The following is a 13260-nucleotide window of genomic DNA, read 5'->3' on the forward strand; positions in this document are numbered from 1 at the left end:
GATGGAAGTCCTGGATCTGTCCATCAGTAGCTGGGTGACATCAGGCAAATTGCTTTAATTCTCTGAGCTCTTGTCTCCTCAGGGTAGTATTAGATTTAAGGAGTTGCTGTACTTCACTGGGCAGGACACCTATCACTTAAGTGTTTAATATGGCTTAGCTCTGATGAAGTAATCGCTTTTCCCTGCCCTCATCAAGTTTTTGAGCCTGGGCTGAGCTACGTGGCATCTGGGCCCCTCCAATCTGGGGACATGTACAAAAGACCCCAGCTGTGGAAACCGTTAACATTTCTTGGATATTTGCCTTGAGCTCCATTGAATCCTTTTCCCCTGGCACCCTAGGGTTAATTCAGAAGGACACCATTGGGGGCTAGCCCTCTTCCCACATGGTCAGGGGTTGACCTGTGGAGGTCAGGTTCTGCTGCCATGCTGCTTGCTCTGTGAAACCCAAGACTGCAAATGGAGAAAATTTAGGCACAGGGAGAGGGATGTGGGGCCTTACCTTCTGCCTCAGACTTTCAGTTTCTCAGGGCAGAGATGCTGCGGTTGCCAGTCCAGTTCTCTGATGTGGAACAGGTCCAGAGGGGTCTGAGTGTGGCCTAGTGCCAAGCAGGCCGGATTGTTCCTGGGTATGGATGGGCACTTTGCTCATCTTGTGGCCTTTTCCAGCTACACGCAGTTGGTTCCAGCACAGGGTGTCAGGCCACATTCCCTGGACTCTGGGGAGGTTCTGGGGGCCGTGGGGAAAAGGGTGGGATGAAGTCCCCCTCTGTCTCCACTGTAACTGCACATTGGGCCCCTGTGTGATTTGGGTTTTGCCTGAGATTTTGTTGCAGTGTCACCACTCCAAGGCAGGCAGCCCTGTGGGGCCCTGGACTCCCTTGTTGAGTACTGAGGTTCCGTGGCCCTTTCCTGGGGGCTGTGGAGGAGGCCGGTGGGCTCAGGATGCTGACTGCTGGCAGGGGAGCTTGCCCCAGACCCCTGTGGACAGGCCTGTGGGCTCAGTCCTCAGGAACATCACTGGTTTGCTTGTCCTCACTGAGGGCCACCAGCAAAGGCATGTGTTTCCCCTCTTCCGCCGGCATGCAGGGCCTGGCCCAGCTCTGCGTGACCATCGAGGAGTGCTGGGACCACGATGCAGAGGCTCGCCTGTCTGCGGGCTGTGTGGAGGAGCGAGTGTCCCTGATCCGGAGGTCGGTCAACGGCACTACCTCGGACTGTCTTGTCTCCCTGGTGACCTCCGTCACCAATGTGGACCTGCCCCCGAAGGAGTCGAGCATCTAAGCCCAGGACACGAGTGGATCTCCAGACTCAGTAGATCTGAAGAGGAAAGGAAAAAAAAACAAAAAAAAAGTTGTGTTTTGTTTTGGAAATCCCATAATACCAACAAACACATAAAATGCAGCTGCTATTTTACCTTGACTTTTTATTATTATTATAATTATTATAATTATTATTATTAATATTATTTTTTGGATTGGATCAGTTTTTACCAGCACATTGCTCTACTGTATCGCAAACAGCGGACACGTCAGCAGGCGTTGAGGTGCTGAGCTGTGAATGCAGAACCAGCGCCATGCTGAAGAGCCTCGGCCACCTCCCGCCCTTCGGGGTCCATTTTTCCCCGCTTTCTCTTTGTTTGTTGTCTCAGAACCTGTGACACAAAGAAACCCATCCTGTCTTAGGAAACTTAATGCTGCAAACTCTACCTAGAGGAACCTTTGAAGACTGTTACATAAGAACACATCTTCCTCATGGGAGGAGTTTCCCTCTGCCCTCATCCCCCTCCCGCCTCGCCTTTTACTGTGTTTTTCTCCCTTTTTAGACAGTGAGTTTAAGAAACAGCAGGCGTGTCTTTTCACGGATTAACGGGTGTTGTCCTGACCGAGGAAAAACTGGGCTGAGGATGAGGATGGTTTGGACTGGAGGGGAGGACGGAGCTGGGGGTGGGTTCTGGAGCAGAGTTACACTGGACTCGGGCACACTCGGAGCAACATCCTTTGCTATGAGACTACTTCTCAGGTAACCCGGAATCGAGGGGAAGGATCACATGAGGCCGAGCATGAACGGCAAGAGCGGGGTTTGGAGAAAGTCTGAAATCAGGTGTGGCTCTGGCCCATCTGTGTGCCCTGTCCAGTTTTTCTTTTCACCCATTTGGGCTTGGGCATAGGACACAATATTTTTTTCTACCCTGATTTTAAGGTTCGGCGAGGGTAGAAATCATCACGGTTTAGTGAGTACAGTCTTCATGAGACATTATACTGTAAATATCTATAATGGAGGAAAAGTTGAAATAGTTTCCTCCTGGAGCAGTTCAGGGAAATGGCCACGGGGGGGCGCCCTGCACAGCCGGGGCGAGAGGATTTCCTGGGTCTGGCCTGGCCAAGGCCTGTCTCTCTGGAGAGCCCCAGAGTCCTGCAGCGCTGGCTCTGTCTGTCCCTTTATGTAGCTTGTGGACACAGCTTTCTCCAGACCCCCTTACAAGAGGTGCATATTCGAAAAAACCGTTTCTCTGTTTTGCCATAACCTTGCTCTCGTCAGTGAATGTTCCTAATGCTGCTGTTTCAACCTTTGACTTTTTTTTTTTTAATTTATGAAACATGCAAATTTTTAAAAGAAAAACAAAACACACACATCCACACAAACGCTTTGCTATGTGGCTTCCGAGGTTTAAATTTTGAAAAGTAAAAGAATTAAAACTTCACGACCACAGACCACCTCAAACCAGAAATACCTCAGAATTTTCTACTTGTGTAAGGTTTATTATATATTTTATTAGTTGTGTTGTCTCGTAGTAAGTATATTTTAATGTAAGTTGGCTTTTATGACAAGAAAGTTTAAAAGAAATAGAGAAAAAGAAAAAAAGTTGTGAGTCTTCTAGGGAATGCTCCCGTTTTTCGTTGATAACATCCCCTTGTAAATAATTGTCATCCACTGTGGGTTGGCTGTCTGGGCTGAGTCTGGGCATTCATCACTCTTATTGTGAAGGCGTTTCCTTCCCATTGCTTTAGACCATTTTATTTGAAAACTGGATCTCTTCACCTGGAGGGTAGGCGAGTTGGTGGGCAATGGGGGAGGTTGACTGGGGTGAGAAGGGGGGTTGCCTCCTCCTGAGTTTTTTGGAGGTTCCGCTGTTTCCCTCGACTTGAGAGGTCATTGTTCAGAATGACAGGCGACCCCACTTTAACCTGGGAAAACTGTGGCCTTTAGACCCCCATGAGGTAATTTTACTTGAGACTTAATTTCTTAAGCAAATCAGCGGTGGCGCGAGGGGAACTGACCGGCAGGTCCCTGGAGCCGCACTGCCCGGGCCGCCTGTGACGGCGGGGCCGGGTGGCGGGGGCGCTGGGCCCCCCAGGCTGGGTCCTCCTCTGCGTGTTTGGACACAGTGCGGTGGGAGGTGAGCTTTGCTTCATGGGTCAAAATGTGAGCTGGCCAGAGTGGCTCCAGGGACAGGTTTTTGTTTTTTTTAGTAAGTTATTTGTCTATTTCTTCTTCCTTTTCTTTTTAAAACTATTTTGTGCTGTGGTATTTTTTCTTCCCTCGGAATGATTTTTAACAGCAAAACAGGCCTTACAGCAGTTGCTTTTCTTTTCCACTTATTTCTTTCAGAAGCTTTAAAATATTTATTAAAAAGTGCCATATCTGGTTTCTCCAGCTTTTTCCTTATTTAGGTAGGCAGTGCTGGGCATCTCTACTTTTCAATCCTCAGAAGAAACAAATAAACCACTAAGAAATGTAGCTGATTTCCGACAGGAATGATCAGATCCCTGATCCTATCCCGTGTGGAACACTGAAGCCCAGCCTCTGTTTGGTTTTAGGTTTCCTCTGGGCAGTTTTTCTTTTGTGTGCTGGCTTGATTCTCCTGAGAGCAAGTTTTGCCCTGCTATGGGGCCTCTTTAGGCTGAGGCAGGGATTGGGGTCCCCCTCTGCTGGCCCTGTGCCCAGCCACTGTCACTTCCTCGGGGCCGTGGCACCAGAATGAGGTGTCAGGAATTGGCTCCCGGGTGGCGTGTCTTGGCAGAGGGCTTCTGGTGGCGTGCTGTGCCAAGTGTCCCTGCCCATGATCGTGGCCAGGAGAAGGTGGGCGTCTCTCTCCCGACATGCCGCTGGGGCCTGGGGGGCTCTTCTGCCTCTGATGAAGTCATCTTTGTCCTCACGAATCCTCTGGGGAACCAGCCATCCGCGGCTCCAGCTTGTGCCGACAGGCTTGTGGGGCTCAGCCTGTGCTCATCTCCACAGATGCTTCACGCACTCTCCATTTCCAGGGAGCTCATATCACTCCTACATTTTTTTTCTCTTTCCCTCCAAGCTCTGTGGAAGAGTGCGAGCTGTGGAGTCTGGTCTCATCGTCCCTGCCCCGTTCAGGATAGGAGGGTGGCCAAGTCAGAGGACAGAAGTGGCCCAGGACCCCTGCCCCTTCCTCCAGAGTGTGCTGTTGTCCAGTCAGGCTCCTGGCTGTGGAGAGTGTCTTCTCTTTGGTCACTCGTGGAGAGGTCTCCACTCACTCCAGTGTTCTTTCTTGGAGAATCCCAGGGACAGAGCAGCCTAGTGGGCTGCCGTCTGTGGGGTCGCACAGAGTCGGACATGACTGAAGCGACTTAGCAGCAGCAGCAGGGGAGGTCTCCTGAGCCAGAGGGAGCCAGGAGTGAGCAAGGGAAGGAGGAGACACGTGGGGACAGAGGTCGCTGTGTCACAGTGTCCTGCAGAGGACTCTTCATCACAGGCCATGGAAGGGCATGGGCGTTAGCACATCCTGGGGCCGTTGGTCCTTCCCCGGAGTCCTTCTCTGGTTGAATTACTTGGGGTGAGGGCCACAGCCAGGTCCTTCTGAGGAGGAAGGGAGACCCAGCCCGGTGGCAGTGGGGTAAGCGCCGTGAGCCTGGTGTTCAGATGGACTTCTTGTTTTCTTGGCTCTCAGTAGGGACCCCAAGGGCTCAGTCCTGCTGGGGAGGCTTCCTTACACGTGCCAGCTGCTTCTGATGCAGACTTCATCCTGTCTGCAGGGGGCGGCATGTGTCCAGAAGAAGAGGGACCTTGTGCAGCCTCGGACAGCCTCAGGATGCTTGAGCCGCCCACTCCTGCTTTCTCAGCCAAGGGAAAAATTTGCTATCTCCAGGCCCAGAGGTGGTTCTCCGCCCCAGGGACCAGGCCGACCCTCCTGTCATGGCCGGTCCCTGCCTTGGGGAGCTGAGCACGGCATCCTGCAGTTCTCTGTCTCCTTTCTCTCCAGCCGGCCGCCGTGCTGCTCCTCTTTGGGTGCTGGGGCTGCGTGTGTGACGTTTCCTCCATGGCAGGCCGAGCCGTGTATTGAGGGTCCACCATATGTCGTGTATGTAGAGCCCCATCCCGTGGTCCCTGTACTCTGAACCATGAGGCCAGGGAGGGGGCTGTTCCATTGGGGTGGGTGGACTAGATGGCTCTCTTGAAAATGGAATTCTGCCTTTTCGAGAATACAATGTGAAGTTCCCAGCATCTGTTGGCAATACAGGGATTTCGTGGTTTTTTTTGAAGTAATATAGTGAGCGTACGTACGTAAGTTTTTAGAATTGGTACTAGAAGTGAAGGGGCTTCCCAGGTGGCGCAGTGGTAAAGAATCTCCTGCAATGCAAGAGACGTGGATTCAGTCCCTGGGTGGGGAAGATCTCCTGGAGTAGGAAATGGCAACCCACTCCAGGATTCTTGCCTGGAAAATTCCATGGACAGAGGAGCCGGGTGGGCTGTAGTCTGTGGGGTCGCAAAGAGTGGCATGTGACTGAGAATGCATCCTAGCAGTTGAACAGCCGGGCATTATCACAGAGAACTTGGCTTACTAAAAAAATACCTAACCTGGAAAGCATTTTCTGGGAGTTAACTCCGTTTGTCAGTCCCAGCTGTTGCTGAATCTTTGGAGAGATGGCCAGGCCTGCCTCAGACCTGACTCTTCAAGAAGCACAGGGAACTGACTGACTACCCCCGCCCTCAACCCCATCCCACTCCCTCCCCTTTCGGTTCAGGGCAAGCGGCCAAAAAAGAAAAGGAGACAAGGTGGCTTTTTCTGGTCAATGGCTGTTTACAAAAGCTGGACTAGTATAATACTCAGCAGCTAATGTGTTCAGCCTAGGAATGATGAGTTCAAGTCTCAATCAGGAGTTATGTTTTAGGCAAAAAAACCGGCCCAGTGATTCCGTTGATGAACTGTTTGTTTTTCTTCTTAGTCTAGATTTGTAAACAATGAATTCAGGGTTATAGGCATATTCTTTAAGTAAGATTCTTGACAGTTAATTTGCAACCAGCAATCCACCTATGAATGTATCCCAGACCTTTAGGAGGCTTGGGGAAGTTTTGTTTTTTTTTTAAAGAGGATTTAGTTTTGTAGCAAAAATAAATGGAATTTTAAAATGCACCCCTTCCCTTGGAAATTTATTCATGTGACTCAGCCACACTTGAAAAACAATTACAGTTGGCCCTCCGCATCCATGGGTTCCTCATTCTCGGGTTCATCCAACCTCGAATCAAAAATATTTGGGAAAAAAATTACAGAAAGTTCCAAAAATCAAAACTTGAATTTGCCACTTCCTGGCAACTCTTTACATAGTACTTACATTGTATTTACAACTCTTTACATAGTCTTTTATTATATTAGGTATTATAAGTAATCTGGAGGTGATTTCAAATGTACGTCATTTTATACAAGAGGTTTCTGTATCAGTGGATTTCGGATCTCCACCCTGCAACCCTCCATATAGAGGGATGACTGCAGTGGGTCCAGGAGAACTACAAATTACCATCAAGTAGAAGTCCAGATTATCTAGTGGGATATTTTGAGTATTCTTGTTTTAAACTCATTTTGTGTTCACTGTAAACTTTGGTTTGGACAGAATTTTGAATTGAAAGGATTTACCACTACTGAAAATTCTTACCCAGCTTTTACATCGTTGTGACGGTATCTTCCAGGTATGAATGAAGCAGGACTTTGTGATTGTGATCCTCCATGTATCCCTGTAGTGCCAAAACCAGTGAGATTTTATTTGCTCCTATGGCAGCTCGTAGCGATAAGACAAGTGTTTTTTCCTCATGAATTAAAACACATATTCTCTAAATGCCAGCATGTGGAGATGGGCTTTGCACTGCCCTTTCCAGGAGTGTCTTTGGATTGTCTGGAGCCTAGGCAATTCTAAGAACTACTGCAAGCCAACTACAGGACACTAAAGAAATATACACGCAGACGTGTGTGTGCAGTGGATTCTACAACTGTGGGCTTTTCTGGACATCCATAGAAACGCGTTTCCTTCACTTGTAAAGTTTACATTTTGAAGCTCACAGTTACAAAAAATAGGACCCATTAGCTCATGCTTTTCAGGCAGATGTGGATGGGTCTTTTTTTGCAAATGGAGGAGTCCTGTCTTGAGCCCTGGGAATTTCTGCTGTGGGTTGGGCGCGGGCTCATTCCTGGATTCTCCCAATCACGTTCGCATTAGAATGTTGTTAGGTAGCATTGTAAATAAAAGAATAGGTTATATAATAGAGATAACAACACTTGAAATTTTACTTTAAGAAATCTATAGCACTACATATATATTTAGTTATATCACCCAACAGATTTCTTCTGCACAGTGTGGAGATTGTTTTATACCACAGATTATTTTTATAAAGTCTAGTGAGTTTGAGTAAGAATGATTTTGTAATCAGAGTCATGAGCTTTACCTTTCAAGATAAGTGTACACTGGAGTGTGAGTGGTGTGGGGCTGTCCCTGAGCGCTCCTGTGGCTTCTCATTGATACACTGGCAGATTGCAGTCCACCGATGGGTCTTGTTTGGCCCAAAACTCCACTCGCAGACTGTCTGCATGAGGCAGTCTGCTGAGGAGAGGGGCTGGGAGAGGCCAGAAGATCCTGCCGTGTGCTCTATATACGTGCTTCCTCCTGAGGTTTCTTTTGAACAAACGGTTCTGAGGTGAATAATTCTTTTGTAAGTTACTCTCATGGGTGTAGTGGTGTGAAGGGGTTTCGGGGAACAGAAATGGTACCAGGGTGCAGATTAGGGTGGCTTGGGACTCGAGTAAGATTCAGGCAACAAATGGGTAAAACAAGGATTCGGTGATTGGAGAAATCTGCCAAACCGAATGATCTCAGACCAAACTATCCAGTTTTTCAGGAGAGAATTCTCTGTTCGGAAAGGGAGGGGCATGGTGTCTGGACACTGCGATCAGAGTAAATGGAGGGCTGCCCGGCCTGTCTGTCTGCTCTATTAAGGCTGCTGGGAGGCGAGAGGGGCTGGGCCGCTTGAGTCTAGCGAGCAACCCTGGAGCCCGCAGAGGAGGCTCCGAACCGTATGCCAGCAGGGCCTCTGCCCAACGTCTACAAGGTTTTCCTGCTCTTCCTACAAAGGTCAGCATCACTGCCGTGATGTGGAAGGCGGTCTTTACCTGTTAGGTTTTTGGGTGGAGAGTGGATGGTCACTGGGGTGAGCCTTTCTGACGGGGTTGTATAAGATGTCAGGCATGTAGCTGATACTCTGTGTCCACAGTTGCTGAAGGCCTGGCTTCAGCCGCTGGGTTCAAAGGTGCGCTGGTCAGGACGGTGTTTCAGGAGAGTCTCTGATGTGTCTTGTTAAACCTGCTGTGCTTCTTTTCGGTCTGGCCGAGAGTTTTTACGCCACCCCTTTTATACTTGAATGAACTGAGTTTCGGCGGATCCAGGAGCACTCTGGGCATCGCCCCTCGGCGCTTGCCTGTTCCCCATCACAGAACGTTTGTCTGCCCTCCAGCCACGCGTCTTGGAATGTAATTCTGTTGTGCCTTTGTTTTTGTCACCCGCCTCCCCCCAAAAGCAACTGCTGTAAGCTTTTTTCTACTTGTCTTTTCTAGCCAGAAATCCCACCTTTTTCCTTTTTCCCAGCTGTATTTTCTGGATGCAGTTCTGTGCTCCAGGTGTGTTAAGAACCAGTTACCTCAGACCGCATGTTGGAACAGTGTCACCGTCTGGGTCCTCTCGAAACTGCAGGCTTGCGACACACACACACGCACGCGGGAACCCTGCCGAGTATGGGTACTCGTTTGTTTTAAAGTAAAACTCTTCCCAAGGATTGAAAAAAAAGGGGCTTCTGGCAAGCTCTTCGCGGCCCTGTGGTGGGATGGGTCTTGAGTGTCATCTGAACGGTGCTTCCCGTGCTCCACTCTGAATCCTGCCATTTTCAGTATTCTCGTGTCTGAATAGGCAAGGTGATTCAGTAGGTTGGCCTTGTTCACAAACGAGTTCTGAAAATGAGCTCTTTGTAACACACATCCAGTCGCTAAAGCTCAAGTGTAGAACATTCCCTTAAATGGCAGGATCGAACCCCAACCGACCCCATCCACCGCAGTGCATTTTGGGAAGATGTCTGTAGCATACGTTGCTGTGAAATTAGGCCTTGCGGGTTATGGCTGTTTGTCATTTTGATGTATTTTAAATAAATATATATATATATTTTTAAAGAGCCTTTTTTTTTTTTTTTTTAAACCAGTTCAGAAAGTTTAATTAACCAGCAGTCACCACATCTGAATTTGCGTCTCCAGGGCGTAGATGGCATACCAAGATTAAAGTGGTAACTCGGCCCTTGTGAGGCCCTTGTGAGCGTGGGCTGCCTGCCTGGCCGGGGCTGCTGGTCGTGGGACAGCAGGGTCAGCGTGTCCCCGCTGGGTCCCAACGCAGCCCTCAGAGTGCACGCCCTGCTTTCTGCAGGGGCTTTAGCTGAGGCTTTCTCAGAGTACTGCCACAAGTTAAGTGTCTGTTTCGCCAAATAGTTTTTCCATAAGCGAGAAACGCACTCATAGAAATCTTACCAGCAGCGGCAGAGGTGAGAGTAGGATGAGGCAACAGCTGGAGTTTGAGTTGGAAGGTGTCCAGGTCATTTTCGAGAGGCCGTCTGAGAACCAGTGACCATGCAGAGATTCTTAGGAGACCTCATCTGAGAGCCTGACGACCTCCTAGGAGAGGAAGACTTGTTAAAATGCCAGCGTCTTTTTTCCTGCCCCCTCCATTTTATTTTTCTTCTAGAATTCTGTAAAAATGCAAAAGTAAATTGGGTGGTACTTGAGAATTGGGGGGGTGAGGGTTACCGCAGATGAGAAACATGCTTTGAGATTTCAGTTCCACACCACAAATCCACATGATGCCATTTTTCAACTGTACAAAAAGAATCTGCTTATGAATTTGACATATTTATGGTAGCATCAAAGGCCAAATTTTCCATGTGTTAACATTTTTCCACATTTGTCCTTGAATCTGAATAACTTCATACAGTACTGTAAATTCAACTTATATTGAGTTTGATGTCAGTTCTTGTGAAAAGAGCTTCTGCTTGCAACAGACACACAGTTAAAGAACACAGCAGGGTACATTTGCAGGACCAATTTTGGAACCAATAGATGTCACCTCTCATTTGCCATCGTAATGTATCAGTTTTACCAGCTCCTTCTAAATGTTTGTATTATTGTAAGGGAAAGACAGAAAACCCTAAGACTTGTCTAATACCTTTGTGGAGAATGTGTGTGTTGGGTTTAGGATGGATAGCAAAGTCTTCTTGAGCTGTGTTATCTAACTTGTATATAAAACTGTAATTAAAAGTTTGGATTCACCTGTTTCTCGCCGTTTACAATGATGAATAATTTGCAAACTCTGGAAATGTGACTAGGATATGATTTCAGACAGTAGAAGTTGAGGAAGCTCTTCAAGTGCTAAAACTAAAGACTTCTTGTTTTTGGCTCAAATTCAATAAGTACTGTGTACCAGGATATGTGAGATGTAAATGTAATAGGTCACTTTTCACCCTTGTAGCTATACAATAAAAATTTTGTAGAACAGAAATAGATTGTACTACTGAATTAACAAAAGTTATACTAAAGTATCATGTTTAAAATATATATATATATATACACACACAGAGTTAAGCTTGTTGCTGTTACCCTGTCTGGATTTGAAAAGTGTGCTGCTTTATATATATATAATATATATATATATAAAATACACACACCTATATATATATATTAAATACCCTTTTACACCTAAAATGGCCTAAAGCAGACATCCATGTAATTACAGTTGCAAAATGAAGACATTTTGGAAAGAACATTGTATCATAGTTCATTCATTTGCAGTGGATCTTTGTTCCTTTTTACTGTGGTAATTTTAGAAATGAGTGTCAAGTTTGAAATTAGATCTGCTAAGTTGGGGTTTTGCTGCTTAAACTCTGCACTGGGTCCTCAAATAAACCGATGTGAATGTAGTCCCCACCCCCCTACCCCCAACCCCCCGTGTGAAGAAGCAGCCACACCCCAACAGAATAGGAGGAAAAATCTAGAACTATTTCAAGTTTTATCTTTTTGTATATGAAAATAAAATAATAATAATAAAAAAACCCTGTGGTCTCTCTTAATCACATGGCAGGGGGGTTCTGTTCTCCCACTTACAGGGCCAACTTGAGCACCTCTGTGAGTTCCTGTTTGGGACACGTGCACTCGTTAATGGCTGATACCAGGCTGCCAAGGTCCTGTGGGTGATTAAGCATAGGTCTCCAGTTCTGCCCTTCAGAGGCTCAGGACTTAGTTGGAGACACAGCGGGCATCTCCTTCGTGGACCATCCTGGGACTCTTTATGTTCCTGCAGAGCAGGGGTGTGTTTTCAAATCCCCAAGACCTCCACGCAACGCTACCCCCACAGTCCTATGTGCTTCGCAGACAGCCCTGAGCACTATTTTTGTAAGTGAAGCAGAGAAACCCAGAAAAAACGTCATATTCAGGACTACTGCGGAATACACGTGCTGCCATTTGAAACATGGTTGAGTAGCCGGGTCACTTGCTGAGCTATTAAAAAATACAGTGATGGAACACCTCCCCAGATGTCCATCAGCAGTCAGGTCTTTTGGAGTTTCTGAGTTACCTCACTAAATGCAAACATGGTTCCTTGCGAATAAAATAATTATAGTCTCTATAATATACAGGAAAGACTCAGAAATCACCTCACTGCTTTCTGCAGTAAGATAAATGATTTTTTTTTTTTTTTGGCTTGTGACTAGTACTTGTTAAGTGTGGAGAAACAACAGCTTTGAATCCTTCTGGTGGGGTCAGTGTGTTTTTATTCACTTTATTATGAAGATTAAATAACTTGCTTGGAACACTAGGGAACAATTTTTGATGAAGGGAGGGGCCCTTTATTTAGGAACTTCCTGTTCAGTTTTGGGTCCATTTTGTCCTTTTTAAGTGTTAGGAAGTTCACCTTTTATCCGTGAGTGTCCTTAATCATGAGAAGGAGAGGAAGACAAAAGGCCAATAATGTTTTTGAATAAAGACCTTGGTGCTAACAACATTGGAAGTTTGGACTGCAGGGGCCATCTGGTTGCTTTCTCTTCAGCAAAGGAATTTTTTTCAGTTAAAAAAAAAAGAAATGGAAATACAAACCAGTTCATAAAAGCAGGCTTGCCCACATGAGCAAGAAGAAGGCTCAGGGGCCATTCAGCCTGCCTCCCCTCCTTCCCTGACTTCTGAAGCACCCCTATGGAATACTAAAGTTTCCCTAATGACAGTTTTAAAACTACTAGTCCTTCATTTTAAAGGTAGGCCAACAGGCTCAGAGGCGGTACCCTACCCAGAGTCAGGCAATCTTTACTTCTAATTCTTGACTCTTGGGACCCAATATGGGGTCCCACCATTGTTTCCAAGTTCAGGATGTAGACGAGGAGAAGTCACCCACCATTCCCCTCTCTAGTGCTTAGCTCAGTGTATGGCATTCGGGAGGGCCTTGAGAAATACCTCTTAAGTGAATGTGTATATTTTGTAAATTCTGATGGAAGCAGCTTTGAAACCTGCAGATAACTAATGCTGCCTGGTTGTATTTGTCTGGATTCTTGACTGCAGATGCCAGACACCACTGAACAAAAGGGGGCTTTGCTGGAAGGATCCTGGGACAAGTGGCCAGCCCAGCTCTGGGTAAAGGCAGGATATGTCTGAACTTCTTCAGGGGCCTTGGAAACGGGGTTTGGCATCACAGACCTTCACCTGTCTCAGCATTTGCTCCCCTTGCGTTCTGTGCAAAACCAGATGCATCTGCTCTTTGACTACTTAGCAGGAAAAAAAGGCCTTAGGTGCCAGAGTTCCACTTGTCACAACTTTGCTACCTGGAGAAAGTTCCAGATTCAAAATCCTTAGGAACACTCTGGTTGACCTAGCTAAACCAGTTAGTGTCAGAGGCCCAGGGGATGATACAAAATGACTTCATGACAGGTACTCCTGGGAGGAGGCATGGAGTC

General features: G+C 47.0%; 1 protein-coding gene across 1 annotated transcript in view; it reads left to right on the top strand.

The window, feature by feature from the left end:
* Nucleotides 1-9451, top strand: part of ACVR2B (activin A receptor type 2B) — a 35165-nt gene extending 25714 nt beyond the window's left edge. The window contains exon 11 of the mRNA XM_070360060.1: nucleotides 1087-9451. Within this exon, the coding sequence (XP_070216161.1) occupies nucleotides 1087-1281 (195 nt within the window). The 3' untranslated portion in view covers nucleotides 1282-9451. The remainder of the gene's footprint in view (nucleotides 1-1086) is intronic.
* The last annotated feature ends 3809 nt before the right edge of the window (nucleotides 9452-13260 follow it).

The sequence above is a fragment of the Bos mutus genome, chromosome 22, assembly GCF_027580195.1.
Source record: "Bos mutus isolate GX-2022 chromosome 22, NWIPB_WYAK_1.1, whole genome shotgun sequence".
Lineage (NCBI taxonomy): Eukaryota > Metazoa > Chordata > Mammalia > Artiodactyla > Bovidae > Bos > Bos mutus.